This window comes from Rosa chinensis, chromosome 7 (genome assembly GCF_002994745.2).
Source record: "Rosa chinensis cultivar Old Blush chromosome 7, RchiOBHm-V2, whole genome shotgun sequence".
Lineage (NCBI taxonomy): Eukaryota > Viridiplantae > Streptophyta > Magnoliopsida > Rosales > Rosaceae > Rosa > Rosa chinensis.
The window spans coordinates 6,526,672-6,550,469 of record NC_037094.1 but is presented as its reverse complement, the minus strand read 5'-3'; the positions used below and the strand labels follow the sequence as shown (position 1 = coordinate 6,550,469).

Sequence of the window (23,798 nt, the reverse complement as noted above, 5' to 3'; positions counted from 1 at the left end):
TCTCTTAATAATAGTATAGATGAGCAATTCTGATTCACTTCTCATTAACTAAATTCAAAATGGAAAGCCAAGATTAATTGATAACAAAAATTCAAAAATAAATATATAATTACTTAATTTATAATCTGTGGTTAGAAAATTGCAATGAAATAAATTCAACGGCTAATAATAAAGTAATGTAGTTTAAAAAAAAAAACTTGAAAAAATAAAATAAAATATTCTAATTTTTTTAAACGATGATATATTATATAAGATTATTACGTATGACATATAAATTCATATTGTAGTTAAATAATTATCTAAAATAATTAAAATTATGAAATGATTATGGCTTTTGACTAAAGGGAGTTGGAAATGCAAAATATTAATGCACAGTAATGATAATGGGGGTGTCAAATTTTTCAAACGCCTTTGACTTTTAACTAAAAGGTTGGATATGCCGCCATCATGACTTTTGATCAATATATTGATTTTTTCTTTGATTCCAAAAAAAATTACAAACCAAGAAACACACCGTATCTTATGCAGGGGAATCGAATAAACAACAAAAATACTTTCTAAAGGGCATTGTTTACGAACTAACTATTATTGAAAATGTTGAGAAAATATAAACGATTATCATCGAAATGGTCAAGATAAAGCACTTTGTTTTGCTAATGTTAGAGCATCTCCAACAGTAGAAATTGTTTCTTAGTTAAATTTAGCTAAAATTGTGAAATATAGGTATTGATTTAGCAATGTTGCTTTAGCAATGATAGCTATTTGTAAATAATAACTATATTTTACCAAATCGTAAACTGACATGTGGACAAAAGAAGAGAGAGAAATATAAGTTTTGCTTTAGCTATGTAGGATACTCTAGCTAAATATAGCTAACCATTTTAGCTATAGTTAAATTTAACTTACCTATAGCTAGTCTGTTGGAGCTGAATTTTGCATTAGAAATAGTTATATATAGCTAAAAATTGAGTTTAGCTACTCTGTTGGAGATGCCCTTACTATGTTAAACCTTTGGCCCCATTAATATCCCCACAAAAATATAAAACAAAAATATAAGTAAATTCACACGCCGGCTAGTACTATAGTACTATAGTAGTATACAATAATTGATATTTCATTTCCATTTTCCGATTTTCCTGTTTTTGAAGCAAAAACAAAAAACCTCCCCGAATTTTTCATTTTTGCCGCCTTTTACTTCCCTCCGATCTGCTATAAACTCCGCGCCGAGCCCACACTGCTTACCTTGCTCACCACCCCAAAACCCAAGCTTAACGGAAAACGCTTCACTCTACTGCTACCACTCCTCGCCGTCGCCCTCCTCTTCTTCGTGGCATGAACTCAATTGTCAACTTCAACCGGTAAGTCTCTCTTTCTTCTCAAATCGTTTGCTCAAATTCCGAACCAAATGTAAATTTCAATTCTCGCTTTCGCGGAAGTCTTTGAATCCCTCAGTTTCGTTGTGGTTTTGTGCTTCGTTGGAGTCAATTTGAGTTTCGTAGACTGTATATGCACCTCTGAGTATAGCTAGGGTTTGAGTTCAGTTGGCTACCTTCATCGTGGTGGTGTTGTTTTAGTTGAGATTCTCGTGGTTGAGAGGTTCAATTTCTGATTACGGTTCGGAAGGAGCATGATTAGGTTTTCTGGATTTGGCATTCGTTCGTTGAGTAACAAATCCATGCTTTCAATAGGTCATCCACAATTAGGTTTTAAAAATTGTAATCAATGGCAGACTGAGGGTTTTAGTTTCTGTGATTTTCGAGTGCTTGTGCTTTGGCTTAAAGCAAAGTTATGTAGGATAGTGGCAAATCACTTCTGTAATGGTCTAGATTGCTTTAAAAGTACATCCATAACACTAATTGCGAAGTCACTGAGTTAGGTTTTGTTTGGATAGCGGTTGTAAGTTGTGTGTGGGGTGTGTGTATCTTTTCCTTGCCACAACATCCCCATGGATTCTAGTGTGTAAGCGTTGTTGCTTTAGGTACATTTATAATCTGGGGTACATCCTTATGGAAATCCTGAGTTGTTTATTTACTATGACTGTAAGTTGATAGTTTTTCTTTGACATTTCTCACAGAGGTTGACAGTCGGGTGATTTCAAAATGCACATAAAGCAGGTGAGTTTTGGTTGTAGGTGTAGTTCAATTACTTTTTTTTTGTTATCTAAAGTGTACTATTTATTTTTGTACTATTTGTACCATTTTCTATTAATTCGTTGATGTTTGTGGTTCTCAAATTAGATTATAATTGAAGGATTTAAGAGCTACAGAGAACAGGTTGCTACTGAGCCATTCAGTCCAAAAATCAATTGCGTTGGTAACAGTCTCCTTCTCTTGCTTTTGTGCTTTTTGTTGTTGATGAAATCTGTATGGGAGCATAATTTATCATATTTTTAATGTAGTGTAGGCATATGCTTTATAAAGTGGATTGATATTCCAAATCTGCTGTTGCATAGTTCAATTAAAAAGTTTGACATTTTAAATTACAAGGCAAGTAATGTAGTGTAGGCATATGCTTTTCATATTAACATTTTCATATATAGAACTAATAGAAGTTAGTCTCTTACTATCACAGAGACACTGTGCATTTATTTATTGCTGTACTTTTTTATTTGCTTCTAAAAGCATGCATTTTTTGTAATTGAGATCTTATCCAGTAAAGTAAACATGCCACTGATCTGTTTGTACCGCCTTTTCTTCTTTAATAATGTCATGCTCTATTATGTTTTCTGTTTAATTCGACATTCATTTCAACAATGTCTACTGCAGTTGGTGCTAATGGGTCCGGAAAGACAAACTTTTTCCATGGTAAGTATCAAGTAAAAAACGATTCTTGCAGTGGTTTTATCCTGTTGAAAGTATTTTATTTGTATTTTTTATTCTCCTGGAGGAACTCTTTCCAATTCTTGACCTATTTTGAAATGTGTTGTTTTTTTTTTGTCGTACCTTTTATAGCAATTCGGTTTGTACTAAGTGACCTTTTCCAAAACCTTCGAAGCGACGATCGGCATGCTCTACTCCATGTATGTCTTACTAAATGGTTGTATATTTCATCAAGGATGTTGAACCATTTGTTTAGTAAACAGCTTTTTGATTGCAATATATATTGAACAGGAAGGTGCAGGGCACCAAGTCTTATCTGCATTTGTGGAGATTGTCTTCGATAACTCTGACAATCGAATACCGGTAATATGCTGCATCTCCTCATTCCTATTTTTATGAGTTAGATTCCTTTCTTATAAAAGTATGTTTGTTGACAAAAAATGAGGCGATTGGGATGCTTTCTTATATGGGGTCTTCCTCGCACTTTTGCATCACTTCATAATAGGTTGATAAGGAGGAAGTGCGGTTGCGAAGGACAATTGGTTTGAAGAAGGATGAGTATTTCTTGGATGGAAAGCACATCACGTGAGTATATAAATTCCCCGTGATAAACTTTAGGACTGCATATTATGTGGTTTGATCACTAGACTTTTCCATGGTGTCTGTTGAATGATAGAAGATATCTTTAATTTCAGGAAAACTGAGGTTATGAATTTACTGGAAAGTGCTGGGTTCTCTCGCTCCAATCCATATTATGTTGTGCAGCAAGGAAAGGTATAGCCGTGCAACTTGTTTAAACTTAAGTTATAGTATGATTGAAGAATATTTATTTATTTTTAAATGGTGACTGTTTCATAGATAGCATCCTTGACACTGATGAAAGATTCTGAGCGACTGGATTTACTTAAGGAAATCGGTGGCACTCGAGTGTATGAGGAGAGACGTCAAGAAAGTTTGAAAATCATGCAGGACACTGGTAAGTCATCAATACATTGGTTGTTTTATGGTAATTAGATATGCTTTCTCACATTTCTGTTTTCTCTTTGCTAATCAGGTAACAAAAGAAAGCAGATAATTCAAGTTGTTCAGTACTTGGATGAGAGATTAAAGGAACTGGACGAAGAGAAAGAGGAACTCAGAAAGTATCAGCAGCTTGACAAGCAGCGAAAATCTCTGGAATACACTATATATGACAAGGAACTTCAGGATGCTCGCCAAAGGCTGGCAGAGGTTAGTAGAAATGATCTATGGCGTTAGCAGTTTATGGGTTGTATTGATGGAAATATATAGGTATATGAAGTTTATTGTTGGGTGTGGATAGTTATGGTAGAGTCAGAATTAGTCTTTATGGCCTTTCATTTCTATAGAAGTCAGGGGTCTATTTTTCTCTGATTCATATTAGATAAGAAAGTAGCTCTGTGTGTGTGTGTGTTTGAAAGCAGTCTAGACTGACCTTTATTTCTCAACCTGTATGCTTTTCATCTGGAATTAGGTAGAAGATGATCGGAATAAGGTTTCTGAAACATCGACGAGGATGTATAATAGTGTGCTGGATGCCCATGAAAAGTCCAAGGACTTGGATAAGGCTTTGAAAGATTTGACAAAAGAGCTACAAGCTTTAAATAAAGAGAAAGAAGCAGTGGAAAAACGAAGAACAGACGCGATAAAGAAACACACAGAGCTTGAGCTTGATGTCAAAGATCTACAGGAGAAGATATCTGGAAACATCCGAGCCAAAGTAATATTCTAATTATGCCTTTGGCAGTGATATTTGTTTTTTTCTTTTCCTATTTATGTTTTGTTGCTAGTGATGGGAGGGTCACAAATGCTGCATATGTTGATCTTTTCATGCTTCCAGGAAGATGCTGTGAAACAACTACAGAGTCTGCAGAAAGAGATTCAGGATTCAATGGATGAGCTTGAGAATATAAGTCCTCTGTATGAGAATCAAGTCATGAGGGAAAAGGAGATAACAAAGGGGTATGTCTGTAGTTATTTGATAACAGAAAGTTATATCAGCTTGTTATTCTTTTGCTTGGGATTTGAAAATGTATAATCTTATTTTGTTTTCAATATGTCTTGTCATCTCCATATCTTTCATGGGCAGGCTACAAAATTAATCTGTTCATCTAGTCTCCCTGTATTAGACAAATACTATGTTAATTAGTAATGAATTACTATTCATTACACGGGCAACTTAATCTTACTTTCGTCACCTGAGGCAGCCTCTCCTCGTTTCCATTCTTCCACTCTTTCAAAATCAGCTCACTGAACTATGGCTTTGTAACATTAATGTGTTATCCACTCATGCTTTATCAAGTCAATTCCAAATAATGTAATTTATTCCAAGATTTGCAAAGTGGTGCTAGGTGCTGGTATCTTTTCTCACAATTGGTTCTCTTGGAATATAGAATAATGGAGCGTGAGAAGCAGCTTAGCATACTTTATCAAAAACAAGGTCGTGCGACCCAGTTTCCAAGTAAAGCTGCTCGTGACAAATGGCTTCAAAAGGAAATTGATGATCTTGAACGAGTTCTTTCGTCAAATTTGGCACAGGTATGACCTCCTTTTTAAGTATTTTGTGTACCATATATGTGATATCAGGGTGTTGCTCATGTCGTCTGAGTATATGCTGCTTTATGTATTGCATAATCGCAACTAGTAGAAATAGAACCTTATGCTACTCTGAGCTTCCTCAGAAAAATTACTTTAATTTATTTTGAATTTGGTTCTTTTGTTTTTCATTTTAAATCGCTAATCTTTTCTCAATAGCTTTCTTCAGCTATGCCTGCTGTAATGGCAGTCACCTTAAGTTAACGGATTATGGCATTCAGATCATAAATCCGATTATTGGATTGAACCAATAAATTGCTATGATATAGATAAGTACAGATTTGGAGCAAACTGTGATCTAATGACAGATCTAACTGTACCCATGGCCACAGTTATACAAAACTTAATTGTATCCTAGGTTTGCGGTTGTTTTTACTGATATTGAGTTTAATTGGTGAATGGTGAGTGGGTAGAGTAAAGTAGTTTTTCTTTCTTAAAATTTGTGGGGAGTTTTAAAGAATAAGAATAGTGAAGAAAAGCATCATCCACACCAGTTTTACATACCAACTGGTGAGAGGAGCAAATAGAATGCCTTCTCCTACATGATCTATAATAGAACATTCCTGACGTTTCAACTACATGTAATGAAGGAAATACTTGGCCAACTCTCTAAGAGCTCAGCAATCTCATCCTTTTCCAAATGAACCAAATCATTCAGATATATCCTAAAATAAAATTTCTGCTACAAGAAACAAAGAAGCATCTATAAACTTTGAGATACTCTCCTTATACTCTCTTGACAGCAGAGGAAATGGCATCTGTAAAAAGCTTATTCTTTATTCTTGTATGTTCCAGGAGAACAAGCTTCAGGATGAAATTAAACGTCTTAATGCTGAATTGCACGAGCGGGGTACTTACATTGAATCTCGAAGAAATGAAATTACTAACAAGGAATCTCTCATCTCTCAGTCACGTGAAGGGTTCAGTCATCATAAAGCAGAGAGGGACAAGATGCAGGATGAGCGCAAGTATGAGTCTTTGTAATTACCATTTTAATTTATTACCTTTTCTAATATGACTTTACTAACTGTTTTTTGGTGTTAGGACCCTATGGAGGAAAGAAACAGAACTTTCTGCTGAAATTGATAAACTGAGAACAGAAGTTGAGAAGGCAGAGAAGAGCCTTGATCATTCAACTCCTGGTGTGAGTAATCATTTTCTTGACCTTTTGTAGCTTCTAATATGCTGAACATGGATTGATATTGAACTGATATATGCGCCTCAGTAACGGCAATTGTGCAGTAGAATTGCAAAATACTATCCTTACCCAGTATTACATGTAACATCTCAATCTCGCCCTGTGTAATACTTACAGGATGTGAGGAGAGGGCTAAATTCTGTTCGTAAGATCTGCAGAGAGTATAATATTCCTGGGGTATTTGGTCCTATTATTGAGTTGCTTGATTGTGAGGAAAAGTTTTTTACAGCAGTGGAAGTTACTGCTGGGAACAGGTATCTAAAGACCAACTTCTACCCCATTCTTTGGTGTCATCTTTATCATTGATTTGCGGTTGAAGTTCAATTATTTATTATTGTTCTTTCCTGGACAGCTTATTTCATGTTGTGGTTGAAAATGATGAAATATCAACTCAGATAATCAGGCACCTTAATTCACTGAAAGGTGGGCGTGTTACTTTTATCCCCCTGAATAGGGTGAGGGCTCCAAGGGTAACTTATCCACAAAACTCAGACGTGGTTCCTTTGTTGAAGAGGTTAAAGTTTCTTCCAAAGTACACTGCTGCATTTGCTCAGGTTAGCTTGTACCTGAATAATTTTGTAAAACCATTATTTAGCGTTGGGTCCATCTCAGTAGTTAAGTTATTTGTCTAAGAAATTATCAATGGTTGTATAACCTCTAATTTTACAATTTCCACTTTCAAGGTGGATTTTGCTTTTTGTTTCCATATTTACTGTTAGCTTAAATTCTAATACATTTATGTGTACTTAATGCATGAACTCTTAGTACTACCTAAATATTCGAAAGAGAAGACTAAGAACCTTTAGTCTTGAACAGCACAACAGTAACTTCCTTACCTAAAAATATATCTTTTATTTCCTCGCATTGTAAAAAGTCCAAAACACTGCATGCGAGGTAGCTTCCAAATCAATGTCACAATTTTACTTACAAGCAGAATTCCAACATCATTATCTATGTTTCACAAAACGAGCTTCAGTTCCACAAAAAGAAAGAAACTTGAAAGATCATTTATTGGACTGGTAAATCTTGACTACACTAATTGTGACAATATCTAGGGAAACAAACTGTTATTTTATCCGAAGTAACATCTGTTTCCCCAGTTCCTTGTACCTGGCTTTGGACTAAATCCAAAGATCAAGATCTCTTGCTTTCAAACTGCCATGGAAATGGGGAAATATGTGAAAACTGATATCTGTTTGACAGTGCTTGGTAGGTGTGTTTTTGTGCTGGTATGCAATTGCTCTTGTTCTTATGTTTCCTACTCCTACATGATTTGGATTGACCCTTGTATTTGGTATTGTATGAATTCTGGTGAAACAGTATCGTGCTTGATATGGATAAAAGAGTTTAAAAACTCGTAACCTTTTTAAGTAGGTTTATCTGAGAATATTCTCTTTTTAAGTTTTAAGGCCTACTGTTTGTCAATTTGTATATGCATTTTAGTGGTGTTGAACTGAAGCTTCATGCAATTTCAAGAATGGACTTTTATGATTATATGTCCTTATTTTTCGTAGGTATTTGCTAGAACAGTTGTTTGTCGAGATCTGGATGTGGCCACAAAGGTTGCTCGTAGCGATGGTCTAGATTGCATCACTTTAGAAGGTTTGTAAGAGCTGCAGGCTTTCTCTGCATGTATCTTGCAGTGTTTTTATAACTGGTCCTAGATCCTAATATCCTGACATACCACATTTTATTATCTAACAGGAGATCAAGTCAGCAAGAAGGGTGGGATGACGGGAGGATTTTATGATCACAGACGCTCAAAGTTGAAGTTCATGAATCTAATCCGACAGAATACAAAATCTATCAGCTTGAAAGAAGAAGAACTTGAGAAAATCAGAAATATGCTTGAAAATATCCTCTTAGTGAAATCTTTCATATAGTTTCTCAGTTTCTGCTTTCTAATTTCATAAATGAAATCTATTAAAGAACTTGACACCAACATAAGTTGATAGGTGTGGTTCACTGGTTTCATATAGAAAGTTCTGGACACCCCTACTTTTAACTCAGCTCTGAAAAGCCTTGCGAAGATTGGGTGTTGGGAGATGGTATTTTGTTTGCATTTTCTCATTCCTAGATTTTGGATGCCCAAACATTTCATTTGCTTCGTGCTCAGATTCCTCTGTACATGTAAAAATGTCTTGAGTACTGGTTTAAGAAAGGTGTTACTCCTCTGTAGCTAAGAAGACCAAATCTTTGGAAAGTGTGTAACTGAGTTTGAAAGGGAAAAATTTGAGAATAGGTTTTTTCTTCAACAAGTTCTATTACAATTCTTAAGGTTTCTGTTAATTAGCTCAAACATAATTGCATGCCCCTCCTGAATAGATATTCTGTAATAAAACAAATATACCGTCTAGTATATATTTCATTTGGCATTTTTTATTCCTATAACGTGATGATAGTGACATGAGTAGTAAGCACAAAAAAGTAACAGTCAAGCTACCATAGTTTTTCTAGTGAATGTTGTCTTGATTATCCTATGAGTTTTTCAAGTTGTTAGTCTTGTTTTTACTAAATTTAGCTTACAGATAGACGAGGAAATTACAAAACTTGTAACTGAGCAGCAGAAAATTGATGCTGAGCGAGTCCATGTCAAATCAGAACTGGAACAGCTTAAGCAGGACATTGCGAATGCTAATAAGCAGCAAAATTTAATTTCTAAAGCACTTGGGAATAAGGTATTTTTGGGATTTGAGATTAATTCATGTAGCAATCTGAGCCTTTGATACTATTTTTAGTTTTTGTTTTCATTTTTATCATTTCTCTGTTCTACTGGCTTATTCTCTTACCTTTTTCTTTTGTAGGAAAAATCACTTGCTGATGTGCGGGTTCAAATTGATCAGCTTAGAGCTAGTATGGCCATGAAGCATGCTGAAATGGGCACCGATCTCATTGATCATTTGACTCCAGAGGAGAAGGATCTTCTCTCAAGATTGAACCCTGAAATAGCAGATCTGAAAGAGAAACTTATTACATGCAAGGCGGATCGAACTGAGGTAAGCCATATATAGCACTCACTATCTGTGTGTTTTTATGTGCAAGTTTCATCCTAATGTCTCCTGATGTGCATTTATTTTCTCAATACTGATAGACTGAAGCAAGAAAGGCAGAGCTTGAAACTAATTTAACTACGAACCTTAAGAGGCGGAAGCAAGAACTAGAGGCAATAATATCTTCTGTGGAAACTGATAATTTGCATGGTGAAGATGAAATAAAGATTCAGGAACTGAATGATGCTAGATTATTGGTTGAAGATGCAACAGAGCAGCTCAGAAGTGAGGCCAATGATTTGCCATTTTTTGAAGTTGTTTTCATGCTCATGTTTGTTAACATATGACTTTTGCTCATCAGGAGTTTCTGAAAGTATTGATGGTCAGTCGAGGCAATTGAGGAAAACCAAGGATGAAAAGACTAAGTTGAAGGTAGTCCTTTTACCATGTTAGATTGTAAATGATTGCTTTATCTTCTAAGATGATCACTTATGAATGCAGAACTTGGAAGACAACTATGAGAGGACACTTCAGGATGAAGCCAAACAGCTGGAGCAGCTACTGAGTAAAAGAAATATGTATCTTGCTAAACAAGAAGAGTACTCAAAGAAAATCAGGGAATTGGGTGCATTGTCATCGGATGCTTTTGAAACGTATTACTTCTGTTCATACTTTTAATTATCTTCTATAAAGTGATCATGTTTATCCACATGTTTTTTGAAGTTCTTTTGAGGTGTCAAAACTTTCATTATATGTTTGGTTATGTGCTACATCATCCATCTGTTGAGATTATTTGTATGCTATGGAATATTTACGCCTATCACATGTTACTTGAGCCAAGCTCTAGTGGCTTGGATCCTGTAGGGTTGTTAGTTTGTAAATCAACCATTATATTCCAACCTATATGATGATAGTTCTTACTCTGATGTATGTAGCTGGTAGATTCTTAAATGTTTTATCATACCTTCAAACGTATCACAGTTGGCATGGTTCCTCATATTTGCTTGTACTGGTATGGTAGGTATAAGCGAAGGAACATCAAAGAACTACATAAAATGCTGCACAGATGCAATGAGCAACTGCAACAGTTTAGTCATGTCAACAAGAAAGCACTTGACCAGTATGTAAATTTTACAGAACAACGTGAAGAACTCCAGAGAAGGCAAGCTGAACTGGATGCAGGTGATGAGGTATCAATTCATTAGAATCTCTGTCAGATCTCTTACATGCATAGTTTTTTTTTTCTTCGTTTTCTTTGATGCTTGGCTAAGGCTAGATTGACTTATGGTCTTTTCAATTGTGCAGAAAATTGCAGAACTTATATCTGTCTTAGATCAAAGGAAGGATGAATCAATAGAACGCACTTTTAAAGGTGTTGCTAGGAACTTTCGAGAAGTTTTCTCTGAACTTGTGCAAGGTGGCCATGGTCACCTTCTCATGGTGAAAAGAAAGGTATTCTCTTGAACTTGATCTCTTCAGTTTTTGCTCTTTATAGCCAGTTCTGAGATGTGTGGTTTTACTTAATGCTATGTATTTTGTGGTTCAGTATTGATGAAAAAATCTTATTAATGTAGTCTGTTAATTCAGTCACACTGCTATCACTGACATTCAGGCTGGTCTAAATGTTGTTTTAAAAAATATTGTACCCGTTTTTTTTTTGCTTGAAAAGATCTCATTGGATTTTTCTTTAGACAATCCTTCGAATATTTGGAAAGTTTTAGGACAGTTCTTGTTAGCATCATCCTCACTTGATTATGTTTTGGAAAAGGCTTGGAACTTGGCCTATCTTTGTTCACCCCCTCCTTTGGAAAGTTTCTCAGTTCTATAAAATTTGATAGGGTTTTTCCATTGGCGAAAACTTTTTGTTGGTTGGTAGATTTTATCATTAGGATCAAGACTTCAACTTATCATAAGGGCTTTAAAGCATTCATGTCTTCTAGCTGAGGAATCATTTTCACACAAAGCTAAAGAAAAGGCTATTGTCTTGGTGTCTGTTTAAATAAACATGAGAATAATTTTCAAATACAAAAATTGAATCTTATAGAAAGTTTTTTGATTGAAACGTACACAAGGAATTTTTCCAATCCTTTATTTATTTATTTTTGTAAAAGAGCTTAAGGTATAAAATTGTTTAATTGTAGAAATTTGGCTCCGTTTCATGTGAATTTAAATGAACATGGGTGTAATGTTGACAGGATGGTAACCATGCTGACGATGATCTGGATGAGGATGATGGACCAGGGGAAACAGATAGATCTGAGAAATATATTGGTGTGAAAGTAAAGGCATGTATTTTTTCCGGCATAAAAACTCATTTCCTTGGGTTAAAAAGACATCTCCACCTTATTTGTGACATTTAGTAGTAAGCAAACTGAAAATTTAATTTATCGATAATTTGTTTAGAAAGATGATATTCTCCTCCTGCTAGGAACCCAGGCTTTGGCACACCTACTGGATTTTACTCATATAGTTTAGTTTATTGATAACTTATTTAGAAAGGTGATATTCTGCTCCTGCTCTAGGAACCCAGGCTTTGGCACACCTACTAGATTTTACTGATATATTTGATGATATTTTCCAGTCCAAGATTTGTTGGATGATATCTGTTTAACATAATCTTTCTGACTCGCCTTTTTTTGACAGGTTTCTTTTACCGGGCAAGGAGAGACTCAGTCCATGAAGCAGTTGTCTGGGGGTCAGAAAACTGTTGTTGCATTGACGCTTATCTTTGCAATACAGCAATGTGATCCTGCTCCTTTCTATCTTTTTGATGAAATTGATGCAGCGCTGGATCCTCAGTACAGGACTGCTGTTGGAAGTATCCTTTATGTCGTACTTTGTGGATTCTATATTCTTCTGAAGTTGATTTAGATTTTACTTTGATTTGACTATAATATACAGCCTAAACCCTTCATATCCAGTCCATTAGCCACCTCTGATAAAATTATGTCACTCAACTCTAGGTGTCTCCATCACAGTCAAATGTATGCAACCTACCATTCAGCGTCTCAAATTGGAACTTTGAACCTCTTTTCTAAAGATCAATCTTGTGTAAATGGTTAATGCCTCATGGGCGTAAGTTTATTATGTGCTGGCATGTGTCTTTCTATTCCCGAGGATCGTAAGTAAATGGAAAGTTACCTAGAAGAAATAACGGTACACTGTTAAGTTTGAATCTAGATACAGCAATGCACATACTAATGGAGGCTAAATGTTCCTGTATGACAAAGCCTGCACAAATGCATTTTCTTGCCAGGTGAGATGCAGAAGACAACGATAAATTTAGGAAATAGCATATTTTGTGAAAGAAGACTTGGTTGATATGCATCTAGCTCAGACATCAATCCAAAGAAGCATATAAGTAAGATGAGTCACTTTGTCTTTGTGAAAAGGACATGCTTGACTAATACAGTTTATAATGACTTTAGGCAGCTTTGTGATCAACTTCTGTGGGTGTTGGTTCATTTGCAGAGTGACATGTGGTATTTTCTGATTTTCAAAATGTTACTAATGTCTATGCTTGTAATGGGCGCTTTGTCTGCATTTCTTTTTACACGTCTATGTTGGAAGCTTTACAGCCATGGATGTTCCTTAATTACCTTTTGTAGATATGATCCGACGCCTGGCAGATACCGAAACTACTCAATTTATAACTACAACATTCCGACAAGAGCTTGTGAAAGTTTCTGACAAGATATATGGTGTTACACATTCAAACAGGGTGAGCCGTGTCAACGTTATCTCAAAGGAAGAAGCATTGAACTTTATTGATCAAGACCAGTCACACAATGCTAACTAAAGGATAGGAAAAGGTTTGTTTTATTATGTTTTGATATTTTCTTCCTGAATTTGATTAGGTTATTTGGGAAGTAGTTGCAAAGTTGACATAAATAAATTTTAAAGGTAAATTAGACCAATGCTCCCCAAGTTTGACCAATGTCTTATTTTGGTTCTTAAGCTTTTAATGTCTCAATATGGTCCCTGAATTTTGAGTCGTGCTAGCAAGCAGGCACTTTTTTCAGGTTTTATGCCTCTCCAGCAAGTCCAATATTCTTCACTCCCTTACCCCTTTCTCCTTGCCATATATCTACCACCCCTACTCTCCCCAAAGCAATAATCACGCTCATATATGAAGATTGGAGAAAGCATGTAGGAGTGATATTTCACTCAAGATATTATCTAAAGATCTGATGAGCTTTTAAGTGTTGGAGTTATAGGGGGCTGCCCAACTGTAGGACTATAAGTATTGTCTTTTTCTTTTTAAAATTGACTTGAATATATGTATGGTGTTTAAAAAGAAACAAAGGAAACATAGAACATAGAGAAAAGAAATCAAAGAACCATTGGCTTTCTAAAGAAGGATTGCAGTTCGATCATCATATGTCACTGTATTTGTAACTGAACAGTATTTTTGTTTTGGTACATTCAGCAAGGTTCAATAGAACTATTGAAGGACAATGGAGCAGCCTGCATTCTGTTCTTGTGTCATATTCTTCTTGTAGCTGTTTGGTGAATTCAAAACACGGATGGGGGGGGGGAGTCAGATACTCAGATATTGTACAAAGTAGGTTTATGCTCTGGCTCTAGAGGCTGAACCACTATCTTCATCCATTTCCTATTGCTTGTTCATAAGATATATTGTTCGTATGTATTAACCACGAATACAAAATACTTCTAAACTATGGATTTGACCTTATAATCTGAAATTGGATTGTTCCTGTCAAAGTCGTATACAAATGCATATATTTGTTCTCTTTGAACAATATAGCCTGAAAGGGTTACATATGTTTGATGAGTAATGTTAGGTGAACCACCTAGAGCCCACCTTAGGTAGCAGCTTATGTGGCATAACCTTATCAAAGCATAATTTCTAATTTTTTTATATTTTTATTTTTTCTTAACTACGAAAATTCTTTTTTCTTTTTTCACTTTCTTGATTTTATCTTTTAAACCCTTTTTTTTGTTTTCTTTCTAATCTAATCTGCGCCATCTTTCTCCTCAAGTTCATCAGACTAATGTCTGTTCTCTCCTCTCTCACCAATTGCTATAAGAAAGTGGCACATTGCAGCAAAGAAACATGTAAAACAGAGCAAGCATTCAGTTCCAACCAGTGCACCCCGCACTCCAGTACACGGCATGTAGAGTTTGGTTATAGTAGAGAATTGAGAAGCGCGCTCTTGGTTTGAAGACTTGGATTTAAGATTTCCCCACCTTGAAAGATTGATTTTACACAGCCTTTGGGGAGCGTATCAAGATCTCTAGTGAGCATCTAAAATATTTTCTACTGTTTAGTGATTCTTTGATGTCAAACTTTTTGTGTATGTCTACAAATTTTCCAAATTTATAGCCTCCAATAATCATACTTGGGTTTAACGTGTCCGACGACATTAGAAGGATGCTTCAACTTGGAGATTTTCTTGGACATTTTGATTGCTCAAGCAAAGTAAGTTAATATGTGTCTGACGCTGAGGTATAAACATCGAAACACCCCCCTCTTTCTAGACTATAAGCTGTTGTAATTAACATATGGGCTCGCCGACTCACATCTTACAGTAGACTAATTATGTTTTTCTTTTCTCGATGATGATTATTTGAAGAAGATATAAGAAAGACACGTTCTCCACCATTACCAAGTCTCAAGCATCTTAAGGTAGAGTTAAGCACTAATACAACAGCTGTAACACATACTGCCTTGATATACTCCTTGTGTTGGATGGCACCCTCATCTATCAAGTTTCTATTAGTAATACAAAATTCAGGGCTTCTCATTGAATTTAAATAGTGAGAATGAGTACAATATTCCTCAATAGCACCCCTTTTTTAGCCACCTCTTTGAAAAGATGTTGGTAGAGCTTTGCAAGAGGAGGAGAGAACATACGTTGATCTGATGAAGATGAAGACGGGGCAGATTAGATTAGATAGAAAGAAAAAAAAAAGAGTTTAAAAGATAAAATCAAGAAAGTGAAAAAAGAAAAAGGAATTTTCATAGTTAAGAAAAAATAAAAATATAAAAGAATAAAAAATTATGCTTTGATGATGTGGCATAGCCACATAAGCTATTACCTAAGGTGGGCTCTAGGTGGTTTCTTAAAAGGTGATTCACCTAGCATTACTTTATGTTTGATTGATATTTGGATTTTGGATATTAGAAATTTATTGAATAAATCCTATAATTATAGGTCATCATAGAAGAGAAAGTGACCTCTTGAGGCTGGTCCAAATCCAGTTCAAAATTGTGTTACCCATCATAATTCCTTAGTGTTGTGTGCGGGGATGAAACACTTAATTGGTCCAATTCTGTTACCTGTATATATATTCCATTTTTGGGGGAGCAATTTTTGCCTTCGAACATGTTATAAACACACATCTATAATGAAACTATTGTCGAAGCACTCTTTACTTGTCGTCTGTAAACATCTAAAATCATTCCTGGTTGAAAAATCAAAAAATAAAATACTCATATTGAAAATTTTAGTGCATCTAATGTATTGACTATTGATACATATGATATCATGTTAGCTATATAATAGCCTTTAGGTTTTACCAAGATACTGGGGCTCTACAAAAGGAAATAATCCCAACTCCATAACTGGATCCGATTAACTTTTTTAAAAAAGAGAGAACTAAAACTTTTTAGAACATCAAACTTCTGTCCAAAACTATGGATCATAGTTCACGATTTTTGACCAAAATTACAAGTTTTTATTTTCTCACCAAAATTTTTCAGTTCTCATGCTCTTCGAATGAAATATGAGAGAGACGTAATGATTCATTCACAAGTTGGTTCTATGGTCTAGTGGTCAGGACATTGGACTCTGAATCCAGTAACCCGAGTTCAAATCTCGGTAGAACCTCTTTTTTCTATCTTTTTCCATTTTGGCAGCACCTTCTCCGTTTCTAATAAATTTTTAACGGAAATGAGTTGCTCATAAATAAAGAGATTTCTCTTTTGCCTTTTTGGAGAAAAGGCTTGTACGCAATCTGTCAACTCAGACTTTCCAAACTCACCGAACTCCGATACCATCTCTATCAGCTCAGACTCTCACTCTCACACAACCCAAATCAAACTCTCATCTCTCTTCCACATCCCAACTGGGCAGGTACTAATACTAATCACTCTCAATCTATCCATGTAATTCCATATCTTCAATATTTCTTGCATTCCCTGGTGATCAGTCCACTACCCGTTTATGGATTATAGAAAAAGCTTCCACCTTTGATTTGGGTTTCATTTTTTTTTTTTCGAACCATATTCACTGTTGATTACTGGGTTTTACTTATCTGCTCTGCCTGATCTTTTATAGATTTCTGAACTGGGTGGCTTCTTTGTTTACTTTTATAATAGCAATTCTGTTTTTGTCAACAGAGATGGCGTCCAAGATTGGTTTATAGCCGAAGTTGTACATACGAGACCAATATATTTGTTAAAAGGTGAGAGATTTTTGCCGCTCCTGACATTTTTGGGATGATGGAGGTTTGTTTTAAGAGTTTCAATCTGGATTAGACTAAAGAGTGATGCTAATATCTGTGAATGTTTGGATGCCGCCTTTTAGGAGAAGGTTTGGAATTTGTGTAGTGGCCAAGCCAGTCTCTGCTTGCTTGTCCATCGTTGATGGCGGAATTGGTTGGGCCGAGGTTGTACGGTTGTTGTAATTGCCGAAACCATGTTGCCCTTCACGATGATGTCATCTCTAAAGCCTTTCAGGTGAAGATAGAGCTTTCTTTTGCATTGATAAAGTTGGTTTGTTTTTGTATTGTCTGTCATTAAGTTCATGGGATGAATGTGCATTATTTTTTGTTACATTTGGAGGAAAAGAGTATTGAAATCTAAACCTTTTTGTATGTTGAAAACTTGGAATAAAGAGCTCAACTCAAACCCTATTATCCAGCCTAGAAGTTGATTTGGGTTTGGTAGAGGGTTTTTTGTTTAGTACTATAAGTCATTTGGTTAATGTGTGTATAAGATAAGATAGATAAGATAGTCTTGTTCTGGTTGTGATCAAATGAGAGGATTGCAAGATTCATGATTTGATTGTTTCTTCTTTCATTTTATCGTTAGGGAAGAAATGGTCGAGCCTTTCTGTTCTCGCATGCAATGAATATTACAGTCGGCCCTAGAGAAGACCGCCACCTCATGACTGGTCTGCACACGGTTGCGGATGTCTACTGCTGCGACTGCCATGAAGTGCTGGGCTGGAAGTATGAACGAGCCTATGAGGAAACACAGAAATACAAGGAAGGGAAATTCATCCTAGAGAAATCTAAAATAGTCAAGGAAAACTGGTAGTGTGTGCGAGAATCCAGTTATCTGTCTGCCTGCAAATGTAAGTTTATGGGTGCCTCTATTCATCTTGTTCAGAAAATTCCCATCAATTGAAAAAATTCAATTATTGTTGCTCATTGTGCATTCCTCCCTTCGTTCTGTGAATATTGTATTGATTTGTTACAAAATTGTGAATAAATTTATAATAAAATTTGTGATCATTCAATAAACTGGGCCAAGGTGTGTATGAGATGCAATTTTAAAACCAGTGCTACTTGTATATGCGTTTATGATTGATTCATATTATTTCCTTGAGTGCCATTTTTGTTTTCAACTTAAATTTGCAAGAACTAGTAGGATTGTGCGGTCCTTTGATTATCAACAGCACTTGATGGTTGGTTAACTAGATTGCAGATTACTCTGGTGGTTCTCTTCCAGAGTAACTTGTAATGGTCATATATCTGGATTGCACAAAACTCCAGCTGGCTGTAATCTGGATGAAGTGCAATCTTTCAGGAGCAAAGAGAGCAAAATGTGTGCTGGATATTCTTGAGTATCAGAAACATGTAGAAATTCTATCAGATCTTGGAGGTGCAAGGTTGTCTTTTAATAAAATTCCTCCATTTGAGTGAAACCTCAAACTAGGAGTACAATTTTGTAACATCAATGGACAGATTAGGAGTGTATTCTCATATTTTGGTTCTGAAAGGAGCAGGTAATGAGATACGAACAACGTACTATAAACCAGTACATGTAAACTTGCTGTATACTACCAGATGTTCACATTTGATAAAAGATTGTTTATTTTGTTGCTCTCTGCACGAGTGATCAGCGAAACTGACTTAACAAAATGAACAATTCCGATCATTACATGTGATTATCGAGTGATCCCAAAATAGTTATTTGTTTTGAAGAACTTTTCTCTTCTAAGTTCTAACTAATAACCTCAATGCCTAAAATAGGACAATCAGCAATCAGTCTGTTGTGCTATAACTGCGAAATAGTTCCCAAACTGCCTCAACTAAAAATAAATCTCGTTATTAAATCAACAATCAAATAGGAAGAAACAGCAAATGAATACAGCAGAAACCCCACAGTTCAAACGTAAAACGGCAGCGAAAACTCATATAAATGGCCAATCTCTCATACACGTATTGAATAAGATATAACAAATGTGAATGAAGCCTCAGATCATGGGATCGTCAAACATGAAATCATTAATCTTCTGCCTGCTACTTGTTAGCATGGTGGCGCTGGACCACGGGGTTGCCGCTAGAAGGATTTCCCTCAAACTCCCTAAGCCTTGCAAAACCTCTCTTGGAAAACTAATTCCGGGTTGTGTTCCTATTGAACCGCCCTCTAGCCCTTATAAACGTGGTTGCTCAATAATTCATCGTTGCTATGGTCTAGCTAGGTGATCATTCTGACGTTGAAGGCCACAATGAAAAAGAAAAGACTGGCTACTGAGAAAGTGTGAAGATCAATGTTAAGAAAGCTGTTGTTGGAAGATAATTTCACCCTCCGGGTGACTGTTTAAGCTTTGTACTAATATATAAATTTTAAATCGAAAATTTCATGCAGTACTTGCCTGGTGGTTTTCTGGTAGCAATTGCAACAATAAACTAATACAAAGAGCATTTCATTTTATAAATTTAAGTAGCGCTCTTAGTTAGCAAAATGGAATCAACTTTTGGATTGAAAAAATATCAAATTCTTACAATTATTCACATCCAAGACAAATAAAGAAGTCTCCTTTAATAACAGTGTGTAAATGATGGATTTCTTGTTAGTAATTTTACACAGAAGACATTTTTCTGTTCTATAAATGGCTTACTGAGTTCTGCCAATTTAACACAATCAATCCAATATAGTATAAGGCATTAGAAATGTACACAAACATAGAGACTTCTCATTTCTTTCCTTGTTCTTACCCTCATTATTCTTTTTCTTTTCCTTGGCTGTGACATGCAATTGACAATATTTTCATGTTATCTACCTACCCTAAGTATATCATCCGTCATTGCATAATAGGAGGAACCAAATCTAGGAAATTCGAATCTTGATGTCACCAGAATCTTGAAATTTGACCTTTTGAATTCATCAAACTCATCAAGAAGGGATTCAGATCCAGGCCAGACATCATCTAGGACCAACAGAGAACGATGATGTCCTACATGCTTAACAAATGCTTGCAGCCACTGAATTGCATGAACTCCATTTTCATCTGGCAACATAATTTTCCTGTAACCCTCCTCTGGATATAGTTTTTGAACAATAAGCTGCAATTTGGGGCTTTCCGAAACAGGGACGAAGAAAATATTGTTCTTGAATTCATCTATGACTTCCTCATCTTGACAAAACTTTTCTGCCAATCTAGTTTTCCCGCATCCTTCAGGTCCCGTCAGCACAATGGCTAAGTGACCACCATGTAAAAGCTTCCGTTTCAAGTAGCTGACATGCATATCCAATTCATCAACCGGTTCTTCCAATGATGCATTACTGAATGCATCAGCGTGATCTTCTCTTTCCTGTGCAAGTCCCACTGGAAATGGTGGAAGTTCATATTCACCAGTAACCGGATATTCGAACAAGCCTTTCCCTTTAATTTGCTTGACATCCGGCAACTTTTCCGAGTCCCATCTTTCCTTGATCACATCCCTTGTTCCCTGCATACTTTGTACACTGGATCCAGCTGTAGGCAATGAAGGTTGAGGACCTTTACTTTGTACTTCATTATTTTGTACCACATGAACTTCTCTAATTTCCTTGATCTCCTCTTCTAAGTTGCTTACTGCATCGAATGTCTCCTCGATCACCTCTTGATTTTCTATAAAAACGAAGGCCGGTGCGGGTGCGGTTGCAGTTGCCCTCAAGCCTTGATTAATGAAACCACATAATACAAGGGGGGGACATAGAGCCTCGATCACCTCTTGATTTATCTGCACATTTTGTAAATCCTCTCCAACTAAAGGTGATCGGGGTTGAGGTGCTGGAATCGAACACTCAATTTCATCACTTTGTACCACAACAACCCCTTCAATTTCTGTGATCTCTTTTTCCAAGTTACTTATAAGCACCAAGGCCTCCTTCACATTCCTTACTACCTGCTCTTTGAGTTCAATGAAAAGCCTTTGAAGACATGCATCCAATCCCAGAAGTTTCTTGGTGTATTCGTACTTTTTATACCTTATTCCTCTCTTGCAAGCCTCAGAGCACTGGTGAATTAACTCTACACCCTTTTCCATTTGCATTATGAAATATTCTTGTTCCTCATTTGAAAGATGCAGCAACTTGTTAGACTCCACCATCTCTTCTATAAGTGGCTTCAAGCATTCAAGAGTGGATTCAAAATCTTTGAGGATTCGCTCATACATCATATTCTTGACCTTTACTCTGATAACAACATCAAACAACACCCTAAATACTGTTCCTAGAGCAGGAGCAGGAGCAGGAGCTGACCCTCCTCTGTCTGAAGATGCAGCACCATTCCTTTCAATTCTCTCCATTACTTCCTGCTGCGCTCTTAACATATCCCCGGTTTCTTGCAGCGCTTTCAGAATTTCCAACTGTCTTCTCTCCAAGTCATCTTGTCGGTCATTACTTCTCCTTGCCAAAAGCAAGAGCTCCACCACGTTCCTCATCTGCTCAAGCTTTAGTATCTCCAACAGTCGTCTAAGAGACCTATCCAATGCAGCAAGTTGGTCTGCATAGCTAGGCTTCATGCAGTTGCAACAGTCCCCCCATACGCGACAGTTCCACACGCTAAGCCTAGATAAATTGGCAATGAGTGCCACACCATCATCCATTTTCACTTGCAGGTCTTGAATTATATCGTTTGGGAGATTCAGCTCCACATTATGGTCTCTTATCTGCTGGATGACTCGTGGTTGCAAACAGTCTAGCGTCGATTCGAGATTTAAGAGGAGGGCTTTGAACTTGGTAGTTCTACCTATGGCTACCCTAACACCATCGTATAGGAGTTGAAAAGGTGCTCCTCCCAGAAAGTTCAGACTCATAGACATAATTACAGCAAATCAACAATGCAAACAAAACAAAAATTAGAAAACTTGTATTATCATCTAAACTTTACCAACCTTATTAGCAGATTCAGACCGGCCAATATGAATTTGGGTGGCTTGTGAAGCGAAGACGATCCAGAAATTAAAGGCCGTGTCATCGGCAAATGAGCTGAAGAAGTGAATCGCAAGTCAACCATGAGAAGACATTAAAGTTGTTCTACCAATATTATTTTTGGATTGACCGAACAATTTTTTTTTTTTTTTGAAAACCTAATGCCGACTAAATTTCGTCCTTTTATGTACGAAACTCCTACGAAATTTCGTCGTTTTATTTATAAAATCCCTACGCCGACGAAGTTTTATTATTTTATTTAGTCAAAATTTTATGCCAACGACGTTTTCATTCACCAAGATTGTTCTACTGAAAACCCTTTTGCTGCTGATATTTTCTTCGGGAGGGATTGTTCTACTAATATTACGACTTAATTGCAATATGTTACTTTTTCTAAAAATGATTAGATATCTGAGCAGTCAGTCTGTTATATATGTAACTTCCAAATAATTGCAAATGCATTTCCTAAAGCAACTGACCAACCAAAGACAAAAAACGTACAAATAAAAAGGCGGAAATTAACGAACTCAAATGGTTGAGACTCATGAAAAATTCGAACTTAAAAACTGCAGCCAAACTCGTATAAATGGCCAAGCTCTCATACAAACATTGCATCAGATCCATACAACCAAAGATCATGAGATTGTCAAACATGAAAGTCATTGATCTTTTGTCTACTCCTTGTTAGCATAGTGGCGAGAAGCCCAGGTTTTGCAGCTCAAAGGCTTCCCCTCAGAGTCCCTGACCGTTGCAAAGAGCCTATTGGACTATTGCACCCTGGTTGTGCTCCAAAGTCCTAACAACGGTCAACGTGGCAACCCTTACGAACGCGGTTGCTCAATAATTCATCGGTGCCATGTTTTTGGGGGCCGATGATCAAGTGGAAGTGCACAATGAACATGAAAATATGTACCAATCTATGTTCTAGATGCCTGGTGCAAATTGGTGTACAGAAAGCTATCATTGGCCGGGAAGTGTCTGATAGGTTTGAGGGTACTTTACCTGTATCATGAGATTACATGCATATTCTTGATGAATGTCAAAGAATATAAATCCATGATCGATATACTTGCTAGCGTGAGCTGTACAATTAGCATTCTTCTTGTGATTAGAGTCACCTTTCTGCTTTTCATTTTATTGTAATTGTACTTCTATAATAGCGTCAATAAGGTGAAGAATAGACTTGGGAATACTTCGCATGAACCTTTGCTTGACATATTAGAAAGAAACTTAGAATTAGTCAGAGCTATATCAAGAGAAGACTACTCTAAAGCATATATATAATGGTAAAGGCTAGGGAAGGACTCCGAACGACCGAATTAGGCTTAGCTTGAATAGGAATATCTATTGCTAAGATTGATTATCCAGAGGTAAGTTCTGAATTAGTTTAGACTGGCTTATTGTAATTATTTTTTTCAGAAATATTATAATCAGCTACAACGTTAACGTACTGGATTAATAATAAGATCATGGTCATTGCTCTCTTGCCTTTGGCTCGCTCTTTCGCCCTTGCCTTGCCTTTGCGCTCGCAGTATTCCTTTCTTTCTGGCCTGACCTCTATTCCTTCCACAACTAGACCCTTCTTCCAACACAGTGAAAGCTCTAATAGAGAAGCCCAGAAAATACAGAGGAAATGAGAGAGAAATTGTATTGCGTATCAGGTTGATTACAAAATGAAAGCTGAGTTCATATTTATACTAGCTGAAAAGAACAGATAAGGTACACGTGTAAGAGAACTGATGGCCACAAAGAAACTGATTGCTAACTGACCTTATTTTTCTATA

The 23,798-nt window shown here is 36.3% G+C and overlaps 3 protein-coding genes and 1 non-coding gene across 10 annotated transcripts; 3 read left to right on the top strand and 1 right to left on the bottom strand.

Moving 5' to 3' along the window:
* The first annotated feature begins 1,103 nt into the window (after window positions 1-1,103).
* On the top strand, window positions 1,104-14,380 carry LOC112176631 (structural maintenance of chromosomes protein 3). 2 transcript variants are annotated; one of them, XM_024314660.2, is made up of 30 exons: window positions 1,104-1,358; window positions 2,075-2,114; window positions 2,238-2,313; window positions 2,766-2,804; window positions 2,952-3,019; window positions 3,111-3,182; window positions 3,325-3,404; window positions 3,515-3,593; window positions 3,678-3,795; window positions 3,874-4,049; window positions 4,312-4,557; window positions 4,678-4,799; window positions 5,231-5,375; window positions 6,228-6,400; window positions 6,477-6,576; window positions 6,748-6,884; window positions 6,983-7,184; window positions 8,145-8,232; window positions 8,335-8,484; window positions 9,157-9,308; window positions 9,435-9,626; window positions 9,722-9,905; window positions 9,982-10,052; window positions 10,122-10,273; window positions 10,642-10,810; window positions 10,926-11,072; window positions 11,816-11,905; window positions 12,264-12,438; window positions 13,229-13,421; window positions 14,050-14,380. In XM_024314660.2, the coding sequence occupies exons 2-29, from the start codon at window positions 2,100-2,102 to the stop codon at window positions 13,417-13,419; spliced, it is 3,609 nt and encodes a 1,202-aa protein (XP_024170428.1). In that variant the 5' UTR covers window positions 1,104-1,358; window positions 2,075-2,099; the 3' UTR covers window positions 13,420-13,421; window positions 14,050-14,380. The 2 variants fall into 2 exon arrangements, with proteins under 2 accessions (XP_024170428.1, XP_024170427.1); XM_024314659.2 differs by having other exon boundaries at window positions 13,229-13,432.
* A 2,022-nt stretch (window positions 14,381-16,402) lies between these two features.
* Window positions 16,403-16,474, top strand: TRNAQ-CUG. Its single transcript has one exon. It is a non-coding gene; the product is annotated as a tRNA-Gln (tRNA).
* Window positions 16,475-16,560: 86 nt separating this feature from the next.
* On the top strand, window positions 16,561-18,114 carry LOC112178948 (protein yippee-like At4g27745). Of its 3 annotated transcripts, none has more exons than XM_024317230.2 (4): window positions 16,561-16,720; window positions 16,987-17,051; window positions 17,174-17,325; window positions 17,680-18,114. In XM_024317230.2, the coding sequence occupies exons 3-4, from the start codon at window positions 17,233-17,235 to the stop codon at window positions 17,905-17,907; spliced, it is 321 nt and encodes a 106-aa protein (XP_024172998.1). In that variant the 5' UTR covers window positions 16,561-16,720; window positions 16,987-17,051; window positions 17,174-17,232; the 3' UTR covers window positions 17,908-18,114. The 3 variants fall into 3 exon arrangements, with proteins under 3 accessions (XP_024172998.1, XP_040367154.1, XP_040367153.1); XM_040511220.1 differs by lacking the exon at window positions 16,561-16,720 and adding an exon at window positions 16,734-16,752; XM_040511219.1 differs by lacking the exon at window positions 16,561-16,720 and having other exon boundaries at window positions 16,759-17,051.
* Window positions 18,115-19,000: 886 nt separating this feature from the next.
* Window positions 19,001-23,672, bottom strand: LOC112175944. 4 transcript variants are annotated; one of them, XM_040509888.1, is made up of 2 exons: window positions 23,466-23,672; window positions 19,001-22,071 (listed from the first exon to the last, which is right to left on the bottom strand). In XM_040509888.1, exon 2 carries the CDS (start codon window positions 21,903-21,905, stop codon window positions 19,872-19,874), a length of 2,034 nt encoding a protein of 677 aa, XP_040365822.1. In that variant the 5' UTR covers window positions 21,906-22,071; window positions 23,466-23,672; the 3' UTR covers window positions 19,001-19,871. The 4 variants fall into 4 exon arrangements, 1 of the variants encoding a protein (XP_040365822.1); XR_005802631.1 differs by lacking the exon at window positions 19,001-22,071 and adding an exon at window positions 22,079-23,223; XR_005802630.1 differs by lacking the exon at window positions 19,001-22,071 and adding an exon at window positions 22,079-23,218.
* Window positions 23,673-23,798: the final 126 nt, after the last annotated feature.